This window comes from Pelophylax lessonae (assembly GCF_965119305.1).
Source record: "Pelophylax lessonae genome assembly, chromosome: 5".
Classification (NCBI taxonomy): Eukaryota; Metazoa; Chordata; class Amphibia; order Anura; family Ranidae; genus Pelophylax; species Pelophylax lessonae.
This window is the reverse complement of record NC_138772.1, coordinates 120660684-120683835: the sequence shown is the minus strand read 5'-3', so window position 1 is coordinate 120683835 and position 23152 is coordinate 120660684. Positions and strand designations below refer to the sequence as shown.

General features: G+C 42.6%; 1 protein-coding gene across 1 annotated transcript in view; it reads left to right on the top strand.

Moving 5' to 3' along the window:
- Nucleotides 1-23152, top strand: part of DNAH11 (dynein axonemal heavy chain 11) — a 420238-nt gene that overhangs the window by 8506 nt on the left and 388580 nt on the right. The window contains exon 3 of the mRNA XM_082257534.1: nt 7207-7350. Within this exon, the coding sequence (XP_082113660.1) occupies nt 7207-7350 (144 nt within the window). The remainder of the gene's footprint in view (nt 1-7206; nt 7351-23152) is intronic.

Genomic DNA, 23152 nt, shown 5'->3' with positions numbered 1-23152 from the left:
TCCTCCCAACAGTTCTGGACCCTGTTAATAGCATCCTCATTGTGGAACGTATAAAAGACCCCTCTGGAACGCAGTTGGATTCTTGGGATAGATGTCTGGATACAATTTGCTATCTAGCGTTAGTATTCATGGGTCACCTTCAAGTTGTGCTGTTAGCTGAGCTGAGCTGTGCTCGTTAAGAAAGTATCAAATTCTCCCACATTTACCTCACCCAGAATTTGTGGGATTTCTGTGCAATTCCCATTTAGCATGGTTCCCCCCCCCCTTCTTGTGTAATCTCTAAGTGCCTTTCACCCTCCTACTTTGAATTAGGCAGTCTGAAATCTAGGCAAGGCACCAAGCTGATATCTTCAACCAAGATGTCGTGGATGCTATTTCCTGGACACTAGGAAGGAGGTGGTCCCCTACAGTGCTTTAAGTGGCCCAAAAGAGGTGTCGGTACTCTATTATAGCCTAAAAATGTTGTCGTTCCCCCCCCCCCCCCCTGGCCTGGGCTGGGACTTCCGGAGCAGGGGGACTCTCACTGGTGGTGACTGGTCTGGCTCTGGAGTGGGAAATATTCTTGTGGGGGGGCAATTGAGGGCGCAGATGTCCAAAATGAGCGTACTGGTACGCTAAGGCGCACGGAGAGGTGGCGGTATGCTCAAGAGCTATATTTGGAAGTGGCGGTACTGAGTACCAGTGCATACCGGCCCACTTAAAGCACTGGTCCCCTAATTAATGTATCCTCCTGCCTGTTCCTTGAGTGTGGTTCTCCGAAACAGTACCTGAGTCATCAAGGGGGTCTTCTGTTGGTCAGTCCTCTGACCTGACCTCTGCTGGATCTTATGCCATGAGGGTTCTCACATTCACAAAATAAGTTGTTTATTCAGGTAACATTCTTCCTTATCCTGGATTTCCCTTTACTTGATTTGAAGGGTTAGGAAAGTTCAACTTAAAACCAAAGTTTAGCTAAAAATTTAAAAAAATCTCTACAGCTATAGTCAAATTACTTACCTGTACTGAAGTATGTCCCATGTTGTACAAGCAGCTGGGTCCTTGGGAAATCTTCACTGCAGCAATGCCTTGTCCTCTGCCTATCTCTGAATTTATAGCACTGCAAAGGTTAACAGCTTCTGTTCTTTAGGCAGAACAGCAGTACAGACGGCCCAACAGAGACACACATCCTTCTTCCTTCTCAATTGTGAAATGTTCTTTCATTGATTACACTGTTTGTAACATAATCTGTGAATGGGGGAAAGTCTGATCAGTCCCAGGATTCTGTCCTTCATTCAAAGAATATGTCACAGGCAGTGTTTAAATTGAAAGGGCTAGCTGGATGTAGCACTTGGTGGCTCAAACTACTTAAAAACAGCCCATTCATGGATCCAGGGTCTCAGCGCCTGTGTAATTTAATAGGGACCAAGCAGTACTCTGAAAAATGTACCTTTTGGCCCTGAAAAATAGAGCTCTTGCAAGTACAGTGCTCAGGATACATGAATACACCCCAACAGATTTGTCAGAAAACCTTTACTTTCCTATCAGAGTCAACATTTTCTATGGGATGCTCTGCTACAAAATACTCCCACAAATGCGGCCAATAATTGCAACCAAGATTTGTTACTTTGCACACACAAAATAATAAAATACACCGCAATGAAAGTTTAAGGGTCCTTTCACACAGGTTTTCCAACTGGCAGACTCCGTTTTGCTCAACGGGGATCGATCCACTGATCCTCGCTGAGCAGGCAGATGACAGTTCCGTCTCCGCTTACTTTGCAGAGACAGACCTGTCAGATCCCCGCCCTCCTCTATGGGAGATCAGATGAAAACAGACCGCCTGTCCGTTTTCATCCGATCCTCCAGACAGATGTAAAAAAGGGCTTCCATCCATCTGGATTTCACGGACAGGATTGGATCGGATAGCTGCGGGTGTCAGCGGACATGTCACATCCGCTGCTCCATAGGGGTGCATGGAGCATCCGATCAGGTCCACCTGAAAAACTGACAGGCGGACCTGATCGGAAAGCCTGTGTGAAAGGGGCCTTGGGTTCAAAGCTAAATTTTAGACAACAAAATCCTAATGAACAAGAATTTAACTACAGGTGAGCCTAATTATTCATTAAACAGGTGTCCAGCAGACAGTTGATTATAAAGGGCGTTATTTAACAAAGCAAAGCCCTTCCCATTTCATGCTGTCAGCAATGGCACCATATGGAAGAAAAATGTCACAAGGCCTGAGAAAGAAAATAATTTCTTAACACAAGAAAGGTGAAGGCTACAAGAAGATCAGCAAAGCTTCACTTATCAATCAGTCAGAATGCTGTAGCAAAAGTGATACAAAATATTAACAAAGATGGAACTGCAACCATCTCAGGGATGTCCAGGCCATCCACGGAAGTTAACACCACATCAGGCTCGTCTTCTGATGAGAAGGGTTGAGGAAAATCGTCAGGCAAGTTCATTGCAGTTAGCTAAAGGAGTACAAAGCCAAACTGGGTTATTGTTTCCTGTGACACAATACGGCGTACACTGCAGAAGATTGGCATGCATGGGTGTTGTCCACAAAGAAAGCCTTTCCTGAAGCCCTGCACAAAAAAGCCTGCCTAGAATTTGCCAGGGCCCATGCTGAAAAAGAAGACTACTGGGACTCTGTACTCTGGAGTGATGAGATCAAGATAAATGTTTTTGGAACTGATGATGCTAAAAACTGTATGGCATCGCAAAGAGGAGGAGTACAAAGAAAAATGCATGGTGCCTACAGTGAACCATGGTGGTGGCAGTGTCCTTCTGTGGGGCTACATGAGTGCTGCTGGTGTCGGGGAGCTGCATTTCATTGATGGTTTCATGAATTCACAGATGTACATCTTTATATTAACCACTTAAGCCCCGGAAGATTTTACCCCCTTCCTGACCAGGGGGTATTTTGCGATTCGGCACTGCGTGACTTTAACGGACAATTGGAGGCCTTCAACTCAGGAATGTAAATCAATTTTAACATTTCACTGGAAGGATATCAGAAGGCACACCAAGAATGTTTTCATAGTTTTACAATTGTTCTCTGTGTCTTCATGCATAGAACATGAAAACAATGCAGCGCTTGATATAGTAATCACAATAACAGTCAATGTTAGTGATAAGCACAATAGATAAAAAAACAAAAACAAACCTATAAATCAATATATGGAAAGTCCATGAGGAAAGGAGTCCTATAAGAAGTCCAAGAACCAGGTGATGAGTTTGAAGATATGACCTCCACCAAACACCAACAAGTGTGGCCTCTTACCAGAATCATATGATCCCCATTACAGGGATCTCAGTACGCCTTTGAAAGGGACTTCTCGCACCCCACAGTGGATGGATGGATGTAAAATCTCCTCCTACAAGAAATGCCTCTGCATGCTCAAAAATGATCCTCTCATGGGAATGGTGTTAGCCCAGATAACATATGAAAGAAGAAAAACTCCTCATGGTGTAGTATATTTAAACACAAACACTTTATTTGTTAGATCGATGTAAAACGAGCATCAAAGGTCAAAATCCTGTGGGGAAGCCATGTAGTGGACGGTGTGGTAGCTGCAGCTGTGTAGCCTCTAGCTGGAAACAGATAGATGATGGGGAGATGTTCACAGAGCGGACGTTGCCGGTCCCCGCATAGAACAATCTTTCTCTGGAAGATGGCTTGTGGAAAAAAAATCCAATACACCAATTTAAAAATAACACTAGATTAAGGTACTAAATATCACAAAACATAAATATTTAATGTACAGTACTTGTTAAATAATATATATATATATATATATATATATATATATATATATATAAATTTTTTTTTTTTTTTTGTGAATTGACTACTTTTGAGATAAATACCGCATGAGTAATTTTAAGGCAAAATTGGTATTTATCACTTAGTGAATTGATTCCTCAGTTTCAAAAAAGCATTGATGGCTGGGCTGGCTGCTAAATGCTTAAGGAGCTTATGGTGCCTGGCATTGGGCCTAGTGGGCACAGGCCAGGGCAGGCAGTTTCTGGGGGTGCAAACCCCCATTACAAGCAACACAGCACAGGAGGAGCACAAGCTGGACAACCGAACAATTTGGACAAGGCAGCAATTTGTTCTTAAACATTTTAGGTCTGCCCTATTGCAGTTTCACTGCTACAGGGCAGCACCTGTGCACCAGCTTATGTGTGTGTGTATATATATATATATATATATATATGTGTGTGTGAACCGACACTTCAGATTACACACGGCGGAAGCTGATCAGCGGCTGCAGGGTACTCGATGCCCTTCAGCACCCGCCGATCATAGGGCAGAGAAACTGAACTGTGATCTGCCTATGTAAACAAGGTAGGGGGAGGGATGGAGTTTGTGTCCCTACAAAGGGTATAGTGACGGTGTATATTGTTAGCACTGATCACTGTATTAGTGTCACTGGTTCCTAAAAAACGGCAAGAAAAGTGTCAGTTAGTGTCAGACTATCCCCCGCAATATCGCAGTCCTGCTATAAGTCGCTAATCGCTACCCTTACTATTAAAAAAATAAAGAAATAAAAAGAAATAAAAATATCCCATAGTTTGTAGACACTATACCTTTTGCACAAACCAATTAGTATACGCTTATTGGGATTTTTTTTTTTAACCAAAAATATGTAGCAGAATACATATTGGCCTAAACTGTTGAAGAAATTAGATTTTTTTATTTATTTTTTTATTGGATGTGTTTTATAGCAGAAAGTAAAATATATTGTTTGTTTTTTCTCAAAAAATTATTTTTTTCGTTTTATAGTGCAAAAAATAAAAAGTGCAGAGGTGATCAAATGGCACCAAAAGAAAGCTCTATTTGTGGAAAAAAAAAACATACATTTTATTTGGGTACAGCCTTGCATGACCGCGCAATTGTCTGTTAAAGCAACGCAGTGCTGTGTATCAAAAAATGGCCTGGTCATGAAGGGGGGGGGGGGATCTTCCGAAGGTCAAGGGGTTAAGAACAAATGGAATGGAGGGGCACACCGTTCAAGCAGGATATATACACTGCTCAAAAAAAATAAAGTACTTTGAAAACACATCAGATCTCAATGGGGGAAAATTTTATGCTGGATATCTATACTATATAGACTGGGTAGTATGTGAGGAATGAAAGGATGCCACATCGTTTGATGGAAATTAAAATTATCAACATACAAAGCCTAAATTCAAAGACACCCCGAAAATGAAAGTGAAAAAATGATGCAGCAGGCTAGTCCATTTTGCTGAAATTTAATTGCAGCAACTCAAAGTGGTACCTAGTAGTTAGTATGCCCCCTCATACATCGGGGCATGCTTCAAATGAGACAACGGTTGGTGCCCTGGGCCATTTCCTCCCATATCTGGACCAAGGCATCACTGAGCTCCTGAACTGACTAAGGGGGAACCTGGCGGTTTCGGGTGAACTGAAACATAATATCCCATGAAAAGTTGTTCTATTGGATTTAGGTCAGGCGATCATGGGGCCATTTTATTGGTATCAATTCCTTCATGCTTCAGGAACTGGCTGCATACTCTTGCGTAGGGTCTGACAATGGGTCCAAGGAGTTCATCATAATACCTAATGGCAGTCTGGGTGCCATTGTCTAGCCTGTAGAGGTCTGTGAGTCCCTCCATGGATATGCCTCCCAAGACCATCACTGGCCCATCACCAAACCAGTCATGCTGATTGATATTACAGGCAGTATGACATTCTTGATGGCTTCTCCAGACCCTTTCACATCTGTCACATGTGCTCAGGGGGAACCTGCTTCCATCTCTGAAAAGCACAGGGTGCCAGTGGCGGGCTTGCCAATTCGGGAGTTCAATGGCAAATTCCAATCGAGCTCCACAGTGCCAGGCAGTGAGCGCAGGGCCCGCTAAAGAATGTTAGGCCCTCAGGCCACCCTTATGAAGTGTGTTTCTGATTGTTTGGTCAGAGACCCTCACACCAGTGGCCTACTGGAGGTAATTTTGTAGGGCTCTGACAGTGCTCCTTCTGTTTCTCCTTGCACAAAGGAGCAGATTCCGGTCCTGCTAAAGGGTTAAGGACCTTTTATGGCCCTGTCCAGCTCTGCTAGAGTAACTTCCAGTCTCCTGAAATCTCCTCCATGCTCTTGAGACTGTGCTGGGAGACACCACAAACCTTCAGGCAATGGCACATATTGATGTGCCATCCTGGAGAAGTTGGACTGCCTGTGCCACCTCTATAGGGTTCAGGTATCGCCTCATGCTACCAGTAGTTACATTGATCCTAGTCAAATGCAAAACAGTCAGAATAGATGAGTAGGGAAAAAAATGTCAGAGGTCTCCACCTGTAAAACTATTCTTGTTTTAGAGGTTGTCTCATTGTTCCCATCTAGTGCACCTGTTGTTAATTTAACACCAAAGCAGCTTAAACTGATTAACATCCCCCTCTACTACTTAACTGACCAGATCAATATCCCAGGAGTTTAACTGACTTGATGCTACACTCGGATTAGAAAGTGTTCCTTTCATTTTTTTTGAGCAGTTCATATATTTATGTGGGCTGCATGGGACTGTGATTCATTTGTATTGTACTGTAGACTCCAGAAATATCGTTTTGAGCCCCTCGCAATTTGTCCACACCTAAAATTTAGCTCTGCCCCCTACTCCACCCCCTACTCCACCCATAATCTTAGGAATTCCAATTTCTAAAAGTTCCCAGGTATGCACATCTATAGGAATTGTGCACAAACAGGTTATCTTTCAGTGCATTTGCTTAAATACTCTAGTTCATCATTTTGTGTTTTATATTAATCGTGTAGGTGTTATATACGGGTAGTTACACAAATTGCAGTTTTGACCTTTTGTAGTTCTAGCCAGCTGGTAGAAAAATTAACTGAAAGGGAGACTGGAGTGCTGGTAGACAAGTTGGAAATGATAGAGGAGAAGGGGAACAGACATTGCCTAGGAGATCCACTACTGCCAAGCCAATAGTTGAAGTATATCTTTAAAACAATAAAAACGCAAAAAAAGAGATTTGTAAAGCATTTTGGTAATTGTGAGGGAGGGACCACACAGGAACAACTTTTTCCAATGTTTTACAAGCTTACAGACAAGATAAAGGATCAAGGAAAACCTTTATTCCTAGGACTGGCGTTAGAAATGGAAAGCCATTTAATGACTTCTCTCACATCCTGCAGAGATATTGTGACTATACTACCAACTCTATTTCAACTTCTTTTCTCAATATTACAGCTTATTGTAAATCCAAGGGGAAAGACATGTTACATCATGAAGAAGATGCCAACAACTATTGGAACAGAGAACTATGCAGAGGCCCTCGTACATGGGGAGTTATCTGGTATATCTTTCATCCAGACATCATCACTTCTGGAAGAGGTAGGATATTGAGAAGGTTTTCAAGGCTTGTTTTTTTGTTTATGGGAATGAAATAGCCAACAAATTGGGGCAGTCTTACCAAGGCTACGGGCAACTTTGTATACAAAGGTATTCCTAGGGTTCTGTATTGATAGCCATAACTTTTTTTTTGGATTGAGTAGGAAACGGTTAACACCCCCTCATTTTATTTTTTACTGTCTGTGGCCCATTTGGGGAGATTTCCCTTCACTTTTGGGGCCAGATGAAACTGCAATTGAGGAAATCTCTACAAAGTGTGGGAAATCCCCTTACAGACTGCAAGAACAGGTGTCCCTATTAAAAGATTTACCTTCTGCTCTGGTGACAACTGTAAAATTTTTAATTTCCTATCGATTTTTGGCTTTGTGAAAACTGTCATTTGGGGATTGCAGGCTTGAAATTCCAACACAAGACAACCTTGCCAGTAGCAATGAACCTACATGTACATCTGTGGACTTTATTAACTAGAGATCTGTACTAGGCTGTAAGTTATTTAATCTAAATAGTAATGTGCATATTTTTTCAATTTTGGTTTGAAAGTAGGCCTATACAGTACATACAATAGTGGTGGCACAGTGGCTTGGTTAGCACTTATGCCTTGCAGTACTGAGGTTCTTGGTTTTACCATTGGCCAGAACACTTTCTTCATGAAGTTTGCATGTTCTTCCTGTGTCTGTGAGGATTTTTTCTGGGTACTTTCACTTCCTTCCACATTCTAGACTAGACATACTAGTAGGGTAATTGGCTTCTGTCCAAACTGACCCTAGTATATATGTTATCACATTCTACATGCCAGTCCTAAGCTGAGCAATTGGAAAAGGCTAAGGAACATCTGACAACCTACCTTGAAAAACAATATGCCAGGAAAATTCTCCGTAAAAGGCTTTAGTTTTATTAAACATGATGCCCAGAGACCTAACCCGTAGAGAGTCAGATATGAGTGAATGAACATATACATAAATAAAATCGAATGTTTGGCTGTCTATTCTAAATTGACCCTAGTATGTGTGTACAACTTAGTTATTTACACATTATTACATTCTCCATGCCAATCCCAAACTGAGCTAGTTGAGGAAACACCTAGCAAGCTACCTCACAAAAGAAAATGCTATGGGAAAGACCTTTAAGCATATTAAATATGGTTGCCAGATGCCCAGACAGCCAGACCAAAGAATTGCTGAGATTCAGATGCAACTGAACGAATATGTACATACATAAAATCTTATGTTTGGCTGTCAAGTAGGGATTCACAAACACTGTTTAATGTGACATATAGAACAGTCATTAAAAAACCTTTGCATATAATTCACAATTAAGTTTCACACATATGCGATGTCAGACATTGCGTGTGATTCGCAGCGCACTGCTCTGCAAATCACATGCGATGTCTGTGCGTTGCGAATTCAGCCAAACAGATTGTACAGCTGAATTAGCATCACAATCGGACCAAAGACGCACAGGACCCTTTTTTTAGTCCACGCCAGAATTGGATCGCATGGGTGTTCCCACCTATGGGATCCGATTAATGTCTGAACTGACAGTTCGCACTGGGATATGTGAACTGATCTGGGGGCGCCATTAACTATGTATTGACAACCCCAGTGTTTTGCATATGGCAGTGTGAACTGTCTGCGAGTTTAGTGCGATGCAGGAACCCGCAGTGGATTTGCAGGTTTCCCACATCGCATATGTGTAAACCAGCACAAGTGGAGTGCAGCTGCACATGTGGCAATGCCTAGGCACCCTCCATTTTTATAGCCTTGCAGGAGCCTATTAGGGCTTTGACATTATCTGAGGCATATCCCAATCCCACCCACTGTTACTTCTGATTAGTGGGTTACATTAGTGGTGTCAATAGGGAGCGGAATATAGGAACAGGGCTGCCTGGTAATATCTTGCACTTCCTCTGATGTTGAGGCTGCCGTGCAGCCAAACATGCTATGTCAGAAAAAAAAGCTTTCCTAGATAAAGGAGCAACTACAGAATGCCTACAAAAAAGTGTTATATCATTCAAAACTGACTTATCAAGCACTGTTTGTAGGGTAAGGTTGTCAGAGTTTACAGAAAACAATATTGACAATTTGCTAAAACAGATCCTTATTGCTACATTGCACCATAGATCCTTCTTCAAAAAGAAGGAATCTGCATGTCGCCCTTTTATCACAAATTAAAAAAATAAACTGTTTATTCCTAATTGTGGATTTTGGGCTGAGGTCATGCAGACCATTTCTTTTTTACCCCTAGATCAACTGTTACTCCAGAACTGCTGCTGTACAGCGCATATACAAGGAGCGGTATTGCATCTGTGCGTTGCACACTGTATATGTGTTTCAGGGTGTAATTAAGAATGAATTGCAATGCACATACATAGTGCATTACAATACATTAGGGTAATGTCCATTATAGCATCCTATTGCATGAGTTATGGTATGAATGATCCCTACGTGATATAATAATTTTTATGCTTTTCTGCTGCATTTTTGGTTTTCTATTGTTTTCATTCATTTTCTGTAAAGCTGGGGAAAGAGGAATTGGCATTATGTCGATGACTCTTTATTAGGAAGTTACTACTTAACCTACTACTTGTTTCAACTCTATTATTGCTACTCGTAGTTACCCATACTCCAAAATACTGCAGCTCAACGTCTTCAATGCTCTTCTCCTTTATACCATAAAGACAAGCAGCATCTCAGGTTTTTAGGCAGGTGGCACACAGGCATCACAGGAGCTAAGTGAGGACCAGCACTGTCTGTCCATCAAAGGGGCAGTAGTGTACCCACTGGCAAGATTTTGTGGCATATAACCGCCTCTGGAGACGCTAGGTTGCAATCTTTCAGACCTCCCAGTTAAGGAAAGTGGGACGATAGCACTGAACTGTAGGGTTATCTCGCTGGTACTGCTATCTTAACCACTTCTCGACCACTCACAGTAAATATACTGCAAGCAGGTGGCTGGTACAGGCATGATCATGTGCATGAACGTGATTGGCCTCCTTCTGGGTTTGGGGAACGCACAGTGTACCTAGTCAGTGTACAGTATTATCACTGATCACTGTATTAGTGTCACTAGCGACATCAGTGTCAGTTAGTGACCCTCCCAGATAGTGTCTGTTAGTGCCAGATTGCCCACCATACTAAGTTGCTGATCACCACCATTACCAGTACAGCGTCATAGCTGCGTAAATTCTAGTATATATACCATAGTTTGTAGACACTATAACTTTCTAACAAACCAATTAAAATACACTTAGAGCCAGTTCACACTGGGGCGACTTGTCAGGCGACCTGGTCGCCTGACAAGTCGCCGTGGGTCGCCTGCCATAGATTAGCACAGGACCCGTTCTAATAGGAGCGACACAAGTCGCTCCGACTTAGAAAAAGGGTCCTGTACTACTTTGGGGCGACCTGGAGCGACCTGCATTGACTTCAAGTCCGTGAAGTCCGTGCATGTCGCTCCGAAATTTGATTTATTGTATTATTTTTTCTATTAAATATGTTTTAGAACCAAAACTAGAAAATATTGGTTTCTTTTTCAAACTTTCTTTATTTATTTATATAATAAAAACCCCAGTGGTGATCAAATACCCCCAAAAGAAAGCTCTATTTGTGGGTAAAAATTATCTGAGATTTAATTTGCCTCAGGTGTTGCATGACCACTTGATTGCCAGTAGCACAGTGCTGAATAGCAAAAAATGCCCTGTCGCGAAGGGGGTAAAACCTTACAGAGGTCATGTGGCTAAAGTATTGCTGTTAATCATCTTGTTCCTGGGCAGGCAGCATCTACACCCCATAACATCTTGACGGTCTCCTTGGCTTGTAGTGTAATGTAAAAGAAATGGAAACTGAAGCGCAACTCCATTGATAATCGGTCCTAATACAATTTTATTCCAATGAAAGTTAGGGGGACGATGCAAAAAGTATCCAATATGTTTCGGGGATCCAAGAGTGCCCCCTTCTTCAGGTTTGATTGACAGCAATGTGAATAGAATAAATAGATCAAACTAGATCTTTTTTTTTTCCAGTGTCATTGGAACCACAGGCCTTGACAGCAGCTGGTTTGGCTGCCAAATGCGTTGACTACTTTTTGGATTTGAATTTTAATAAAATAAACTTGTATCTGGACCCCTTAGTGGTGCTTCAATTTCCATTTCTGTTACCTTCAGACCTCCCAGGAAGTCGGTAATAGACTGACTTAGTGGCAGTGACTTTCTAACCAAAGCAATTATCATCCAAATGTAGGGTGGGGAGGCCCAGTGGCAGGCTGCCTGTTTTAGATGTTATTATCTATAACTCCCTGTATGGTGGACGTATATTGCTCAATAGCTAAATTCAAATCATGTTAATTATTGCCAGCTCCTGAGAAATATCTTTGAGATCTTTCCTATTGTTTTTTTTGTGATTCAAGTAGTACACCTGTTTTTAAATTTTGGAAGCATCTATATTTTCAATCACTTATACCTTTTTGTTAATTTTTAGAGAACACAGTTCTTTTTTTTGCATTCAGTTTCCTTTGGCGTCACTCCCGAACTTCATATTCTGCTTCTTGCACTCCAGCAAACATTTAATCTTTAATTGAAGGTTTACAGTTTCACAGTAATGAAAACTGTTCTCAAGTGAAACTAAGGAATTAACAGTGTTCATTTTTCATTTTATATTAAATTCCTCAGCTATCATTTTTATTAATTATCATCCTAATTCTATCTATGATGTAAACATTGGATTTGTTATCTGTAATTACATTTAATCAGTGAGAGATTTGCATTGAAGTGGGTTATGTCTGTGCCTATGTCCAATATTAATAGGAGTATTTTATTACCAGCTATTGCTTGTTGCAATAGTCTAGCGTTGACTCTCCTCTGTTACTAAGACAGCCCAATAAACAAGTGTGTGGAAATCCTAGCTAGTGAATGGTGCGCACAACAGTCCTCTCCAGGAACACATCTCCCCATGGTTATTACTCAAAGTTTCATAATAGATACTGAGCCCAGAGCCAATATTTGTTCATCTGGTTGTTTCAAACAGGCATATCTTTAAAAGTTAAATGAAAAATTGCTTTGAAAATATCTACAGCAGCCTGTCTGGAATTGATATTCTAGATACAGCCTGTTAGTTACAGAACCAGTCAACAAGTCAACAAATTAAACTGGGTGGCGAATACCTAATACTACCCAGGGTGGAGAACTTTATAAATGTACTCAATTTAAAGTGAACCTGTGGCCAAACTATGCACTGTAAATTATTACCATATCCAAAACATGTGAAAAAGCACATTAAAACAAGCCATAATTCACCTCTGTAGATATAGGCATTGTAGAGAAATAGATTTTCAAATTTTACAGAAAACAGAGTTGCTTAAAGTGGTATTAAACCCAAAAACCAAAAATGTAACTCGTTGCAGCTTACTAATTTAGTTTTGCTGGCTGCAATTTTTTAGGCTTCATCTGTTTTCACTTTTTTCAACATTCCTTTTGGAATAAAGGTTTTTCATAAATAAAATAAAGCTAATCACTGTAAGCACCACTGACTTACTAGCAGGATCACCAGGTGATTAAAAAAAAAAAAAAAGGAAAGAACGCCTAAAAAAGAAATGCAGCCATCACATCGAAGAATTGGTAAGCTGCAATATACCAATGTAAACGCACAGCAAAAGGCTGGCTGCTCTTCTATCACTGTCAATGCCCCCGGCTATTATCTCTGACCACCACCACAGCAGTACAATGTCACCAGACCAGTGCTGTCAGTTAGTATCCCTAATCACCTCGGGTAATTACTGCAGTCCACTCATAGTGTCCCTGATCACCGCCGCACCAGTCAAGCCGACCATAGATGGTGCAACCTGTGGTTTGCAGATAGGAAATTGCTCAATTCCAACACTGCTATAAGGTAGAGACCAGGTGGTACAGGACTCCTTCATGACTCCATAAGTTCTCCCTCTCCATCTCAAAAACTTGCTGGAGATGTGAGAAAGCGAAGGGCACCATGCTCCACATTTATGTTCATAATCTTATTAAGCAGGTCAACACTCTCCCTCTCCTTGACTTTTCTCCTGCACAATACCTCTTACACCATACCTACTTATCTAAGAAGGTATACTTTATGTCACTGGCTATGTATATGGTGAACGCGGCAATACTCTGTGTGTGCTGGTACTCTGGCGCTCCACAAATTCTCCAACAGTGAGAGAGTGGCTCAGTAGGCTACTTAAGATAAAAAAATGGAAGAACTCATCTAGCAGGAACTCATACACATGTTAACGACAATATGGTCGCTCTGGATACATTTTAAAACTACTGAGCGATTTAAACAGTACGGCCTTGTGTAAGGCTTTCGGGGCAGCAGCTGATACTGAAAGGATGTTCATATTAAATTATTCCCCTTTCCAAAGTGTAAAGGACCTTTCTTCCCCCTCTCCCCTCCCCTTTTTTTTTGTCTCTCTCTCTTGCTCTCTTCTTCCTTCCTCTTCTTTCCTGCTTTTTTCTCTCTCTTTTCTCACTACTTTTTGTCGGTGAAGGGATTCTCCCCCCATTACATGAGATATGGTACATATCAAAGCTGGAATTTGTTTTACATTGTTGCAACCTTAACATGTCAAGTGTGCTGTACCATGTCATAATAATATTTCATTCTGTGCATGTCATTTGTTTTACATGGTTAATATATGTTTTGGAGAATTTTGCCGAGCATATGCATTACCTTTACTGTATGTACTCTTTCTGTTTATGTTCAATAAAAATGTTATGGAAAAAAAAAATGCTCAATTCCTCTATTAACACTGTCAGTGTTGATGGGGGAATTCCTCCCACTGAGCTATTGTGTTTTCTTGGTAGGGGGGTACGGGGAGCCATCCCTGCTAGAACACACAGTGATTATTTCTAGCAGCTATATCTGCTGGTAATAATTGCATAAAAAACCCGACATGCTGGTTGTACCCAAAGTGATTGATTGGATCAGCTTGGGTACAATCAGTCTGCCCATACATGGTGCCAATCTCAGCCAGTCCCTGCTGAACTGGCCGAAATTCAAACCATCTATGGACGGCTTCAGTGTCCCTAATCACTGTCATCCAGTTACAGTGTCTCTGATCACCGCCACACCGGTCATATTATCACTACTTATAGGCAGTTAGCATCCCTAATCACTGCAACACCAATTACAGTGTCACTGATCACCGCCACACCAGTGCAGTGTTGCCTCTGCCTGCCACCTGTATTAACCTGACCGGTTTATTGACCACATTTCTACCTGCTGCCTGGACAGATCCTTAACCGGAAATTTTTGGTAATTTTTGTTTAAATAATGAAAAAAAAAAAAAAACCCGATTGGTGATTAAATACCACCAAATGAAAGCTTGATCTGTCTCAAATGTGAATATTGGCCTGGGCAGAAAGGGGGTGAATTTTCTTTTCTGAAATTTAGGTGGGTAAAATTAAAAAAAAAAATAACAAAAAAGGGGTGATGGTAGGTGAGAAAATGACTGGACTGGTTTTTGGCATTTAGCACTATCATAGGTCATGTTTCTACCCTTTCTGTCTTATAGTTACATAGTCAGTGAGGTTGAAAAAAGACACCAGTCCACCCAGTTCAATCTATGATGAGTGTGTGTTTATGTCAAAAGTACATTGTATACCCCTTTATGTTGTGGTCATTAAGGTGCCCATCTAATAGTTGTTTCAGAGACCATCTACTCTTGTTTCAGAGACCATTGGCCTCTTCCCTTCTTCATTACCACACCTGTCTCTATGAACTTTATTAACAGCACTTCCTATGCGTTCCCTATCACAACCTTTTTTAGTGAGGGGGCTGGCTTATCCAAATGCTCCTATTGGCCCTTGTACACTATTAGACAAAAATTCAAAAGCCAGTAAGCACATTATTGCTTGCTATGGTGGTGAAATCCCACATTAGTTTGCTGCACCCGCGAATGAGCAGGGTTCACCTCAATCCCTCATTCTCATGATTCACACAAATTTATGTGCTGTAAATTATTTCAGATCCTCAAATTTTCAATGTAAAATTCATAAGCTGGCTGGTGAAGTATATTTTGGGGCTTAGGGGCAGATTGGCCTGTCACACATTGTACACCCTGTGAGATCAGGGGGTTTGGACATGCCAGATCTTAAATGGTATTATAGAGTGGCCCAGTTGGCACAAATTTACTGCCCAGAATAGATAAAATTGGAAGCAAAGGCTTGTGGTCCTCTCCCCCCCTGATCTCCTAATGTAGATCACATTAAATGAGCGTCCACCTATCTTATGTCCGTCACTCTCTCGCTCCTTACAGGTATGGGATCTCTCATGTAAAGCCACACTGCTGAGGTCCCTGCATACCCCAGTAGCCCCCTTGTTCTTTAACCCTGTTTTTCCACTGGATTTATGCCTGCAGGACTTTCAGTGGTGAGTCAATAAGGATCTGTATAGAATAGGTCACTTCATTGACCATAATGGTTATTTTGTGCAGCAGTTGAAGATGCCCCATCTGAGAACTTCCAATTGCAACAGATTTTGCATTTTCTGTGCTGGGTGCAGAAAGCTACGGATGATATTACGACACGTACAGCCTACGAGTTTAGGTGTTTTTGTGTTGAGACTCAGAGAGGGGATATCTTGATCCTCTACAACACATGTGTCAAACACAAGACCCCCTCCAGACCCTGCACTATCTGCTTCCCAGCTCTGTCCCCAGCTCCTATCCAGCAGCAACACAAGGTATGGGGGTGCACTTTGATGTAAGGGAGGGTAGGGGGGACTCTTGACATCTGATGTAAGGTGGGTGGGATACTCTGGACATCTAGTATTAAAGATCCAACCGGCCCTTTGAGTGCAATCATAATGCTGATGCGGCCCTCAGGTGAAGTTGAGTTTTGACATCCCTGCTCTACAAATTGTTTGTTTATCCAACTGGAAAATTACAATATACTTTTGGCCTGGGAACGAGATTTGGAGGAGGAAATCAATTTTTTTTACTCGTGGTCCTGGTCCACACAGACATACGAGTATTATGAATATGGATCTGGTGGCAGCGGGCTACAAGGTCTTGTCCCTATGGTATCTGGTTCCAGATCATCTTTCTAAAATGTATCTGGGCACTTCCTGCTTGTGCTTTAGGGGCTTTGGTCAGCCCAGCATGATGTTTCATACCTGGTGGTCATATGCTAAGGTTCGTCGGTTCTGGGTGAGAGTTCATACGTTGATCTATTACGTGACACTTGTAAACATAATGATATCAATTCCTTCATCCTCCAGGAACTGGCTGCATACTCTCGCCACATGAGGCTGGGCATTGTTGTGCACCAGGAGGAACTCAGGGCCCACTGTACCAGCATAGGATCTGACAATGGGTCCAAGAATTTCATCCTGATACCTAATGGCAGTCAGGGTACAATTGTCTAGCCTGTAAAAGTCTATGCATCCCTCCATGGATATGCCTCCCCAGACGATCACTGACCCACCACCAAACTGGCCATGCTGAATGATGTTACAGGCAGCATAACGTTATCCACTGCTTCTCCAAACCCTTTAATGTCTGTCGCATGTACAGGGTGAACCTGCTCTCATCTGCGAAAAGCACGAGGCGCCAGTGGCGGACCTGCCAATTCTGGTGTTCGATGGCAAATGCCAATCAATCTCATGCCAATTAAGCTCCAGGGTGTTGGGCAGTGAGCACAGGGCCTGCTAGAGGATGTTGGGCCCTCAGGCCACTCTTATGAAGTCTGTTTCTGAGTGTTTGGTCAGAGACATTCACACCGGTGGCCTGTTGGCGGTCATTTTTTAAGGCTATGGCAGTGCTCATCCTGTTCCTCCTTGCACAAAGGAGCAGATACCGTTCCTGCTGATTGGTTAAGGACCTTCTACAGCCCTTTCCAGCTCTCCTAGAGTAACTGCCTATCTCCTCCATGCTCTGGAGAGTGTGCTGGGAGACACAGCAAACCTGCTGGCAATGGTACGTATTTATGTGCCATCTTGGAGTAGGTGGACTGCCTGTGCAACCTCTATAGTGTCCAGGTATCTCATGCTACCAGTAGTGACACTGACCCTAGCCAAATGAAAAACTAGTGAAAAAGAGTCAGAAAAGACGAGTAGGGAAAAAAAATGTCAGTGACCTCCACCTGTAAAACCATTCCTGTTTTGGATGTCATCTCATTTTTGCCCATCTAGTGCACTTGTTGTTAATTTGATTAACACCAAAGCAGCTTAAAAAAATTAACAACCCCCTCTGCTACTTAACTGACCAGATCAATATCCCAGGAGTTTAATTGACTCTGATTAAAAAGTGTTCCTTTTATTTTTTTGAGCATTGTATTTTCCTAAGGCTTCATGCACACGGCTGTAAGAAAAAAAAAAAAAAACACACACACATATAAGTGTTTTTTTAATTACAGATCTAAATGCAGCTGCATTGTTTCAATTGAGCCATTCGTACAGGTGCGTAAGTATCAGCTGCTTTCAGATCTGTAACACAGAATTTAAAAATTAATGACTTAGTGCCGGTTCATACTGAAGCGGCACGACTTCAGGGGCAACCTGTGAAGTCGCGTGCACCGCGACTTCGGCGCGACTTGCACGGACTTCATAAAAGGAATGTCTATGCAAGTCGCTCCAGGTCGCCCCGAAGTAGTACAGGACCCTTTTTCTAAGTCGGAGCGACTTGTGTCGCTTCTATTAGAACCGTTCCTGTACCACACAATGGACCGCGACGGTGCACGACTTGTCAGGCTGACCAAGTCGCCTGACAAGTCGTACTAGTGTGAACCGGCACTTATAACTGCATGTATAGTTTCATTTGTGCGTAAATTAAGTCTAAACAAAGGGGAAAGAAACATTTTCCTAAAAACAAATTATGTACACACACATCTTTACCTGTCTTTACACATTTAAACACATCTAAACACTTCTAGAAAACACGTGTAATAACATCAGTAACATTTTTATGGCTCTGTGAATGAAGCCAAATTGGACAGACTGAAGGCCTCTACAGTAGATTCCAGTTGGATTCCATTGTGAATTTCTTAATGGTCACTTGCAGTAATAGCCATGTGGATACTAAAATCTCCTCCTTTAATTTAATGAGTGTGGCTATCTCCAAAGTTCAGTAAAGCAGTCACATTTTACTGTAGTCAGACTAACAAAAGATAAAATCTTGTTGCTGTGTGTTACTGTGTTTTGTCTATTGAATGCACTCTATTGTTAAATGTTGTTAAAGCTTATTACCTTGGGAAATGAGAGGATTAGTGATGATGTACAAACTATCACTACTAATTACAACCTGGCTTCTGATTACTTTTTTCATTGCTAAGGGTCGCAGCATTTTTCATAATATCATTGCTTTTTGCACTGCCTTATTGAGTAAGCATGTTAGTTAGTTAGTCTTTGCATTAGAAAAAATAATTATCCAAAATAGATGCCAGGCAGTCAAATGGCATTTTGTTACCTAAAAAAATAACAAAAAAAAAATTAAATGTACACTTTCTGGACAAACAGTTCAAGCCAAGCAAAAGAATTTGCAGGGCGCTGCACAGTGCTTTCTAGGGCCCTGATTAGCAGAAGCAATGCACCTGACCTGACATGGGGGGGTTGCTTTGCTTTGGGGCATCCCCCAATGTAGATCCATCATCAATCAAGACGCCCGGCGCACCACCAGACCCGAAAAAAAGCTCCGCCCACAACTAAGGCTACCACTGTCTGCCTGCTGTGCCGCGTGACAGTTGGTCATGTCACATTGGGGGGGGGGGGGGGGTGCCACTAGGTGACATCACCAGGTGGTTCCACCCCCTTGTCTGTTTAAGAACTATCACACGGGGAGACTTTGTCAAGGGCGGAGTTTTTTTTTCTTTTTTTGGGTGTGAGGGGCATCCTGATTGACGATGGCTCTACATCGGGGAATATTGTTTTTAATTTTTCGTAAAGAAATTGTCGTAAACTGTGTGTATGTTTTTTTATTTCTTTTTGATACTTTTTTGGTAAATTAGTAGGGGTACAATGCACTCCATACTCTTTCATAAGGGGGGCAGGATCTGGGGGCCCCAGGGTCATGGAGAAAAGGTAATTGTCCTCATCAAAGCAACCCCCCCCCCCCGGATTTTGAGGGCATGTGGCCTGGTATGGTTAACACAGTTTTTTTCAAATTTTTGTATTGCCGTTATTGTGGTGGTATTATGTTCATTATAGCATTTACACAACTCACAATAGTGTACTGTATATTTTATAAGTAAATTAGAACAAGTGCTATATTAATTTGGCACATGTGAATGAATTACTTAGAAGCAGCACATTTATAGAAATAGCACTTTAAGCGTGATTTGTTGCAGGTAGTGCAACACCACACAGAACTTGTCTTATACCACTATTAATTTGGCGCACAAAAAACACCAATATTTACACCACAAAACAAATGTATTTCCCTTTGTTAATTCTAATGATCGACCGATATCTTTTTTTTTTAGTGCCAATACCGATACCGATATTTTGGTCATCGGATATCTGTATCGGCCGATATTTTCGGACATTTTTTACAGGTACTCTAGTGGAGGGATCTGAGGGTATAAAAGACCCCAAACCCCTCCTCTGCACTAAAAAGCCTTCAAAACGCCAAGTTTGGCTGTTTTTGAATGCTCGCATTTTTTTGAATTTCCCGCCGAGTACCCGAAAGTGATTTCATGACATCACTTCCGTTTTTTTTACATGGAGATCCGATCAGAGCCGAATGCGGCTTTGACCGGGTCTTCTCTTCGTCGGCCGTGCAGGCTGGTTGCCTGGGTCTCCCAGTGGGACGGGAGACCGGGGAAACCGCATTGGTTGTCATTACAAGACAGCCGACCTTCGGCTATGGACGCTGGTACCGGGGTGATGCCTCTAGCTGCAGGCATCACTCCGGTACAAGCCCTTTCCCAAAATATCGGCAATATTGGTAAATCCAAAGGCCGATTCCGATATATCGGGGAAAGTGCATATCGGCCACCGATATATTGGCATTGCCGATAATCGGTCGACCCGTAGTTAATTCCCCCATTATTTTTATGGTGACTTAGAAGCATACCTTCCAACTTTTTAAGATGGGAACAAGTGATGCCTATTAGCAAAAATATGTAGACATTAGACACACACCCCCTTAAAGGAAGGTTATACAAAAAAAGATGATTCGTTTTCCCAAGTGTTTTTTTTTTTTTTTACCACTACTATTCTCTTATACTGGCTTTTGAAATTTACAGATGCAGCAATTTAGAATTTGGATGAAAGGATTAGCACTTGGAAATACTTTTTGAAAGATAAACAGTGCATTTTATAAAGACCTATATAGATGAGACCAAAACGAGGGACCAACAAGGAGGAAACAGAGGGACTTTGTTCCAAATCAGGGACAGTCTCGTGAAATTACTGTTAAGTGGTTCAAATATGCAGTATATCCTGCATGGTCTTGTGTTTGTCTAATCTCACTGCAGTCTGACCTGCACACATGGGGGCTGCTTTACTAAAGGTAAATAGACTTTGCACTCTGCAAGTGCAGTTGCACTCATTTTAGTAAATGTAATGTGGTAAAGCATTACTTTGTAAAGAATATCCAACCAGGTGCAAGGAAAAATAAACTCTGGGGAAATTGTGCACAGCCTATTTGCCTTTAGTAAATCAACCCCATTAGAGCATGGGAAGGAGATTTGCACTGCACATGTCCTGTTATGAGGCTTACACATGCAGTGTGAAAATCCTGATGAATCTGGCTGGAGATTTATAGAAAATTCATATTACGTTTGTTGACCAAAATTTTGGGCTTTAAAGTAAAAAGTTGAAGTTGATTTAGTTCCCTGGAAAGCAATAAACATTAACTCATGACAAATATTAAAAAAAATAACAATATTAATTATGTATTTATAAAAAATTATATATTTTAAAATACAACTGGTGCAGTACCTGCATTTGTTTTGGTATTGGCATCTTGTAATGCCTGTACTGCCACACCAGGAGCCAGTCAGATGATTGGCATGGAAAATGCTGACAGTGTGAGCAGAGGGGTAAGGTACTTCTGCTCAGTTACTGTCCAGTCATGGGCTGGAAGAAATGAGGTGACCAAACTTTTTGCTTTGCTGCAGCAGAGAAAAGATAGGTCATCTTCCTGGGTGCACAATCTGGCAGGGCTGTATAAATCTTGGAAATGATTAGATATAAATAAAATTCCTTTTTAACAGATAAAGCAGTGGTGTGTAATTTCACTGTTTGGTTAGCTGTTAAAATGGATTTTAATAACTTTAATTGTTGTCTAGAATTGCTTTTATGGCAACACAGAAAAAGGTCAAATACATATAATAGAATGATCCAAAACAATTTAGATTGATTCCATGTTGATGATTTAGTTTGATTTATGCTTTCTGTGTACTTGCTAGGGAGATTTATCCTCTATATTTGTATATGAAAAAAAAACATTTTGCTTTAGATATAATCTATTAATATCAGAAAGTGTGTCCTTCACTCAGGGCCGGCCTTAGGTGTTCAGGCGCTCTGTGCGAGCTAATCCTTTGATGCCTCCCATCCTCACCCCTCGCCCCCTGGTCACCTAAACATACCCAAAGAGGAAAACAATATTTAAAATATAAATATAAAATATAAATAAGAGAGAGATGCAGCGGCTGCGGGCATGGTGCAGGAGATGCAGGGGCTGCAGGCATGGTGCAGGAGATTTAGGGGCTGCGGACATGGTACAGGAGATTCAGGGTCTGCGTGCATGGTGCAGGAGATGCAGGGGCTGCGGGCATGGTGCAGGAGATGCAGAGGCTGCAGGCATGGTGTAGGAGATGCAGGGCTGGGGGCATGATGCAGGGCTGTGGTCATGGTACAGGAGAGGCAGTGCTGCGGGCATGGTACAGGAGATTCAGGGTCTGCGGGCATGGTGCAGGAGATGCAGAGGCTGCAGGCATGGTGTAGGAGATGCAGGGCTGGGGGCATGATGCAGGGCTGTGGTCATGGTACAGGAGAGGCAGTGCTGCGGGCATAGTACAGAAGATGCAGAGGCTGCGGGCATGGTGCAGGAGATGCAGGGGCTGCGGGCATGGTACCAGAGAAGAAGGGGCTGTGGGCATGATGCAGGGGCTGCGGGCATGGTGCAGGAGATGCAGCGGCTGCAGTCATGATGCAGAAGATGCATGGGCTGCAGGCATGGTGTAGGAGATGCAGGGCTGCGGGCATGATACAGGGCTGTGGGCATGGTACAGGAGAGGCAGTGCTGCGGGCATAGTACAGAAGATTCAGGGGCTGCGGGCAAGGTGCAGGAGATTCAGGGGCTGTGGGCATGGTGCAGGAGATGCAGGGGCTGCGGGCATGTTGCAGAAGATGCAGGGGCTGCAGGCATTGTGTAGGAGATGCAGGGCTGTGGGCATTATACAGGGCTGTGGGCATAGTACATGCAGGGCTGCGGGCATAGTACAGAAGATGCAGAGACTGCAGGCATGGTGCAGGAGATGCAGGGGCTGCGGACATGGTACAGGAGATGCAGGGGCTGCGGGCATGGTGTAGGAGATGCAGGGGCTGTGGGCATGGTGTAGGAGATGCAGGGGCTGTGGGCATGGTGCAGGAGATGCAGGGGCTGCGGGCATGGTGCAGGAGATGCAGGGGCCACGGGCATGGTGCAGGAGATGCAGGGGCCACGGGCATGGTGCAGCAGATGCAGGGGCTGCAGGCATGGTGCAGGGCACATGTGTCAAACACAAGGCCCGCGGGCCGAATGCGGCCCTCCAGGCCATTTCATGTGGCCCTTACACCTCTCCTGCAGCTACCCCCTCATCTCTGTTCCTACCTTGTCT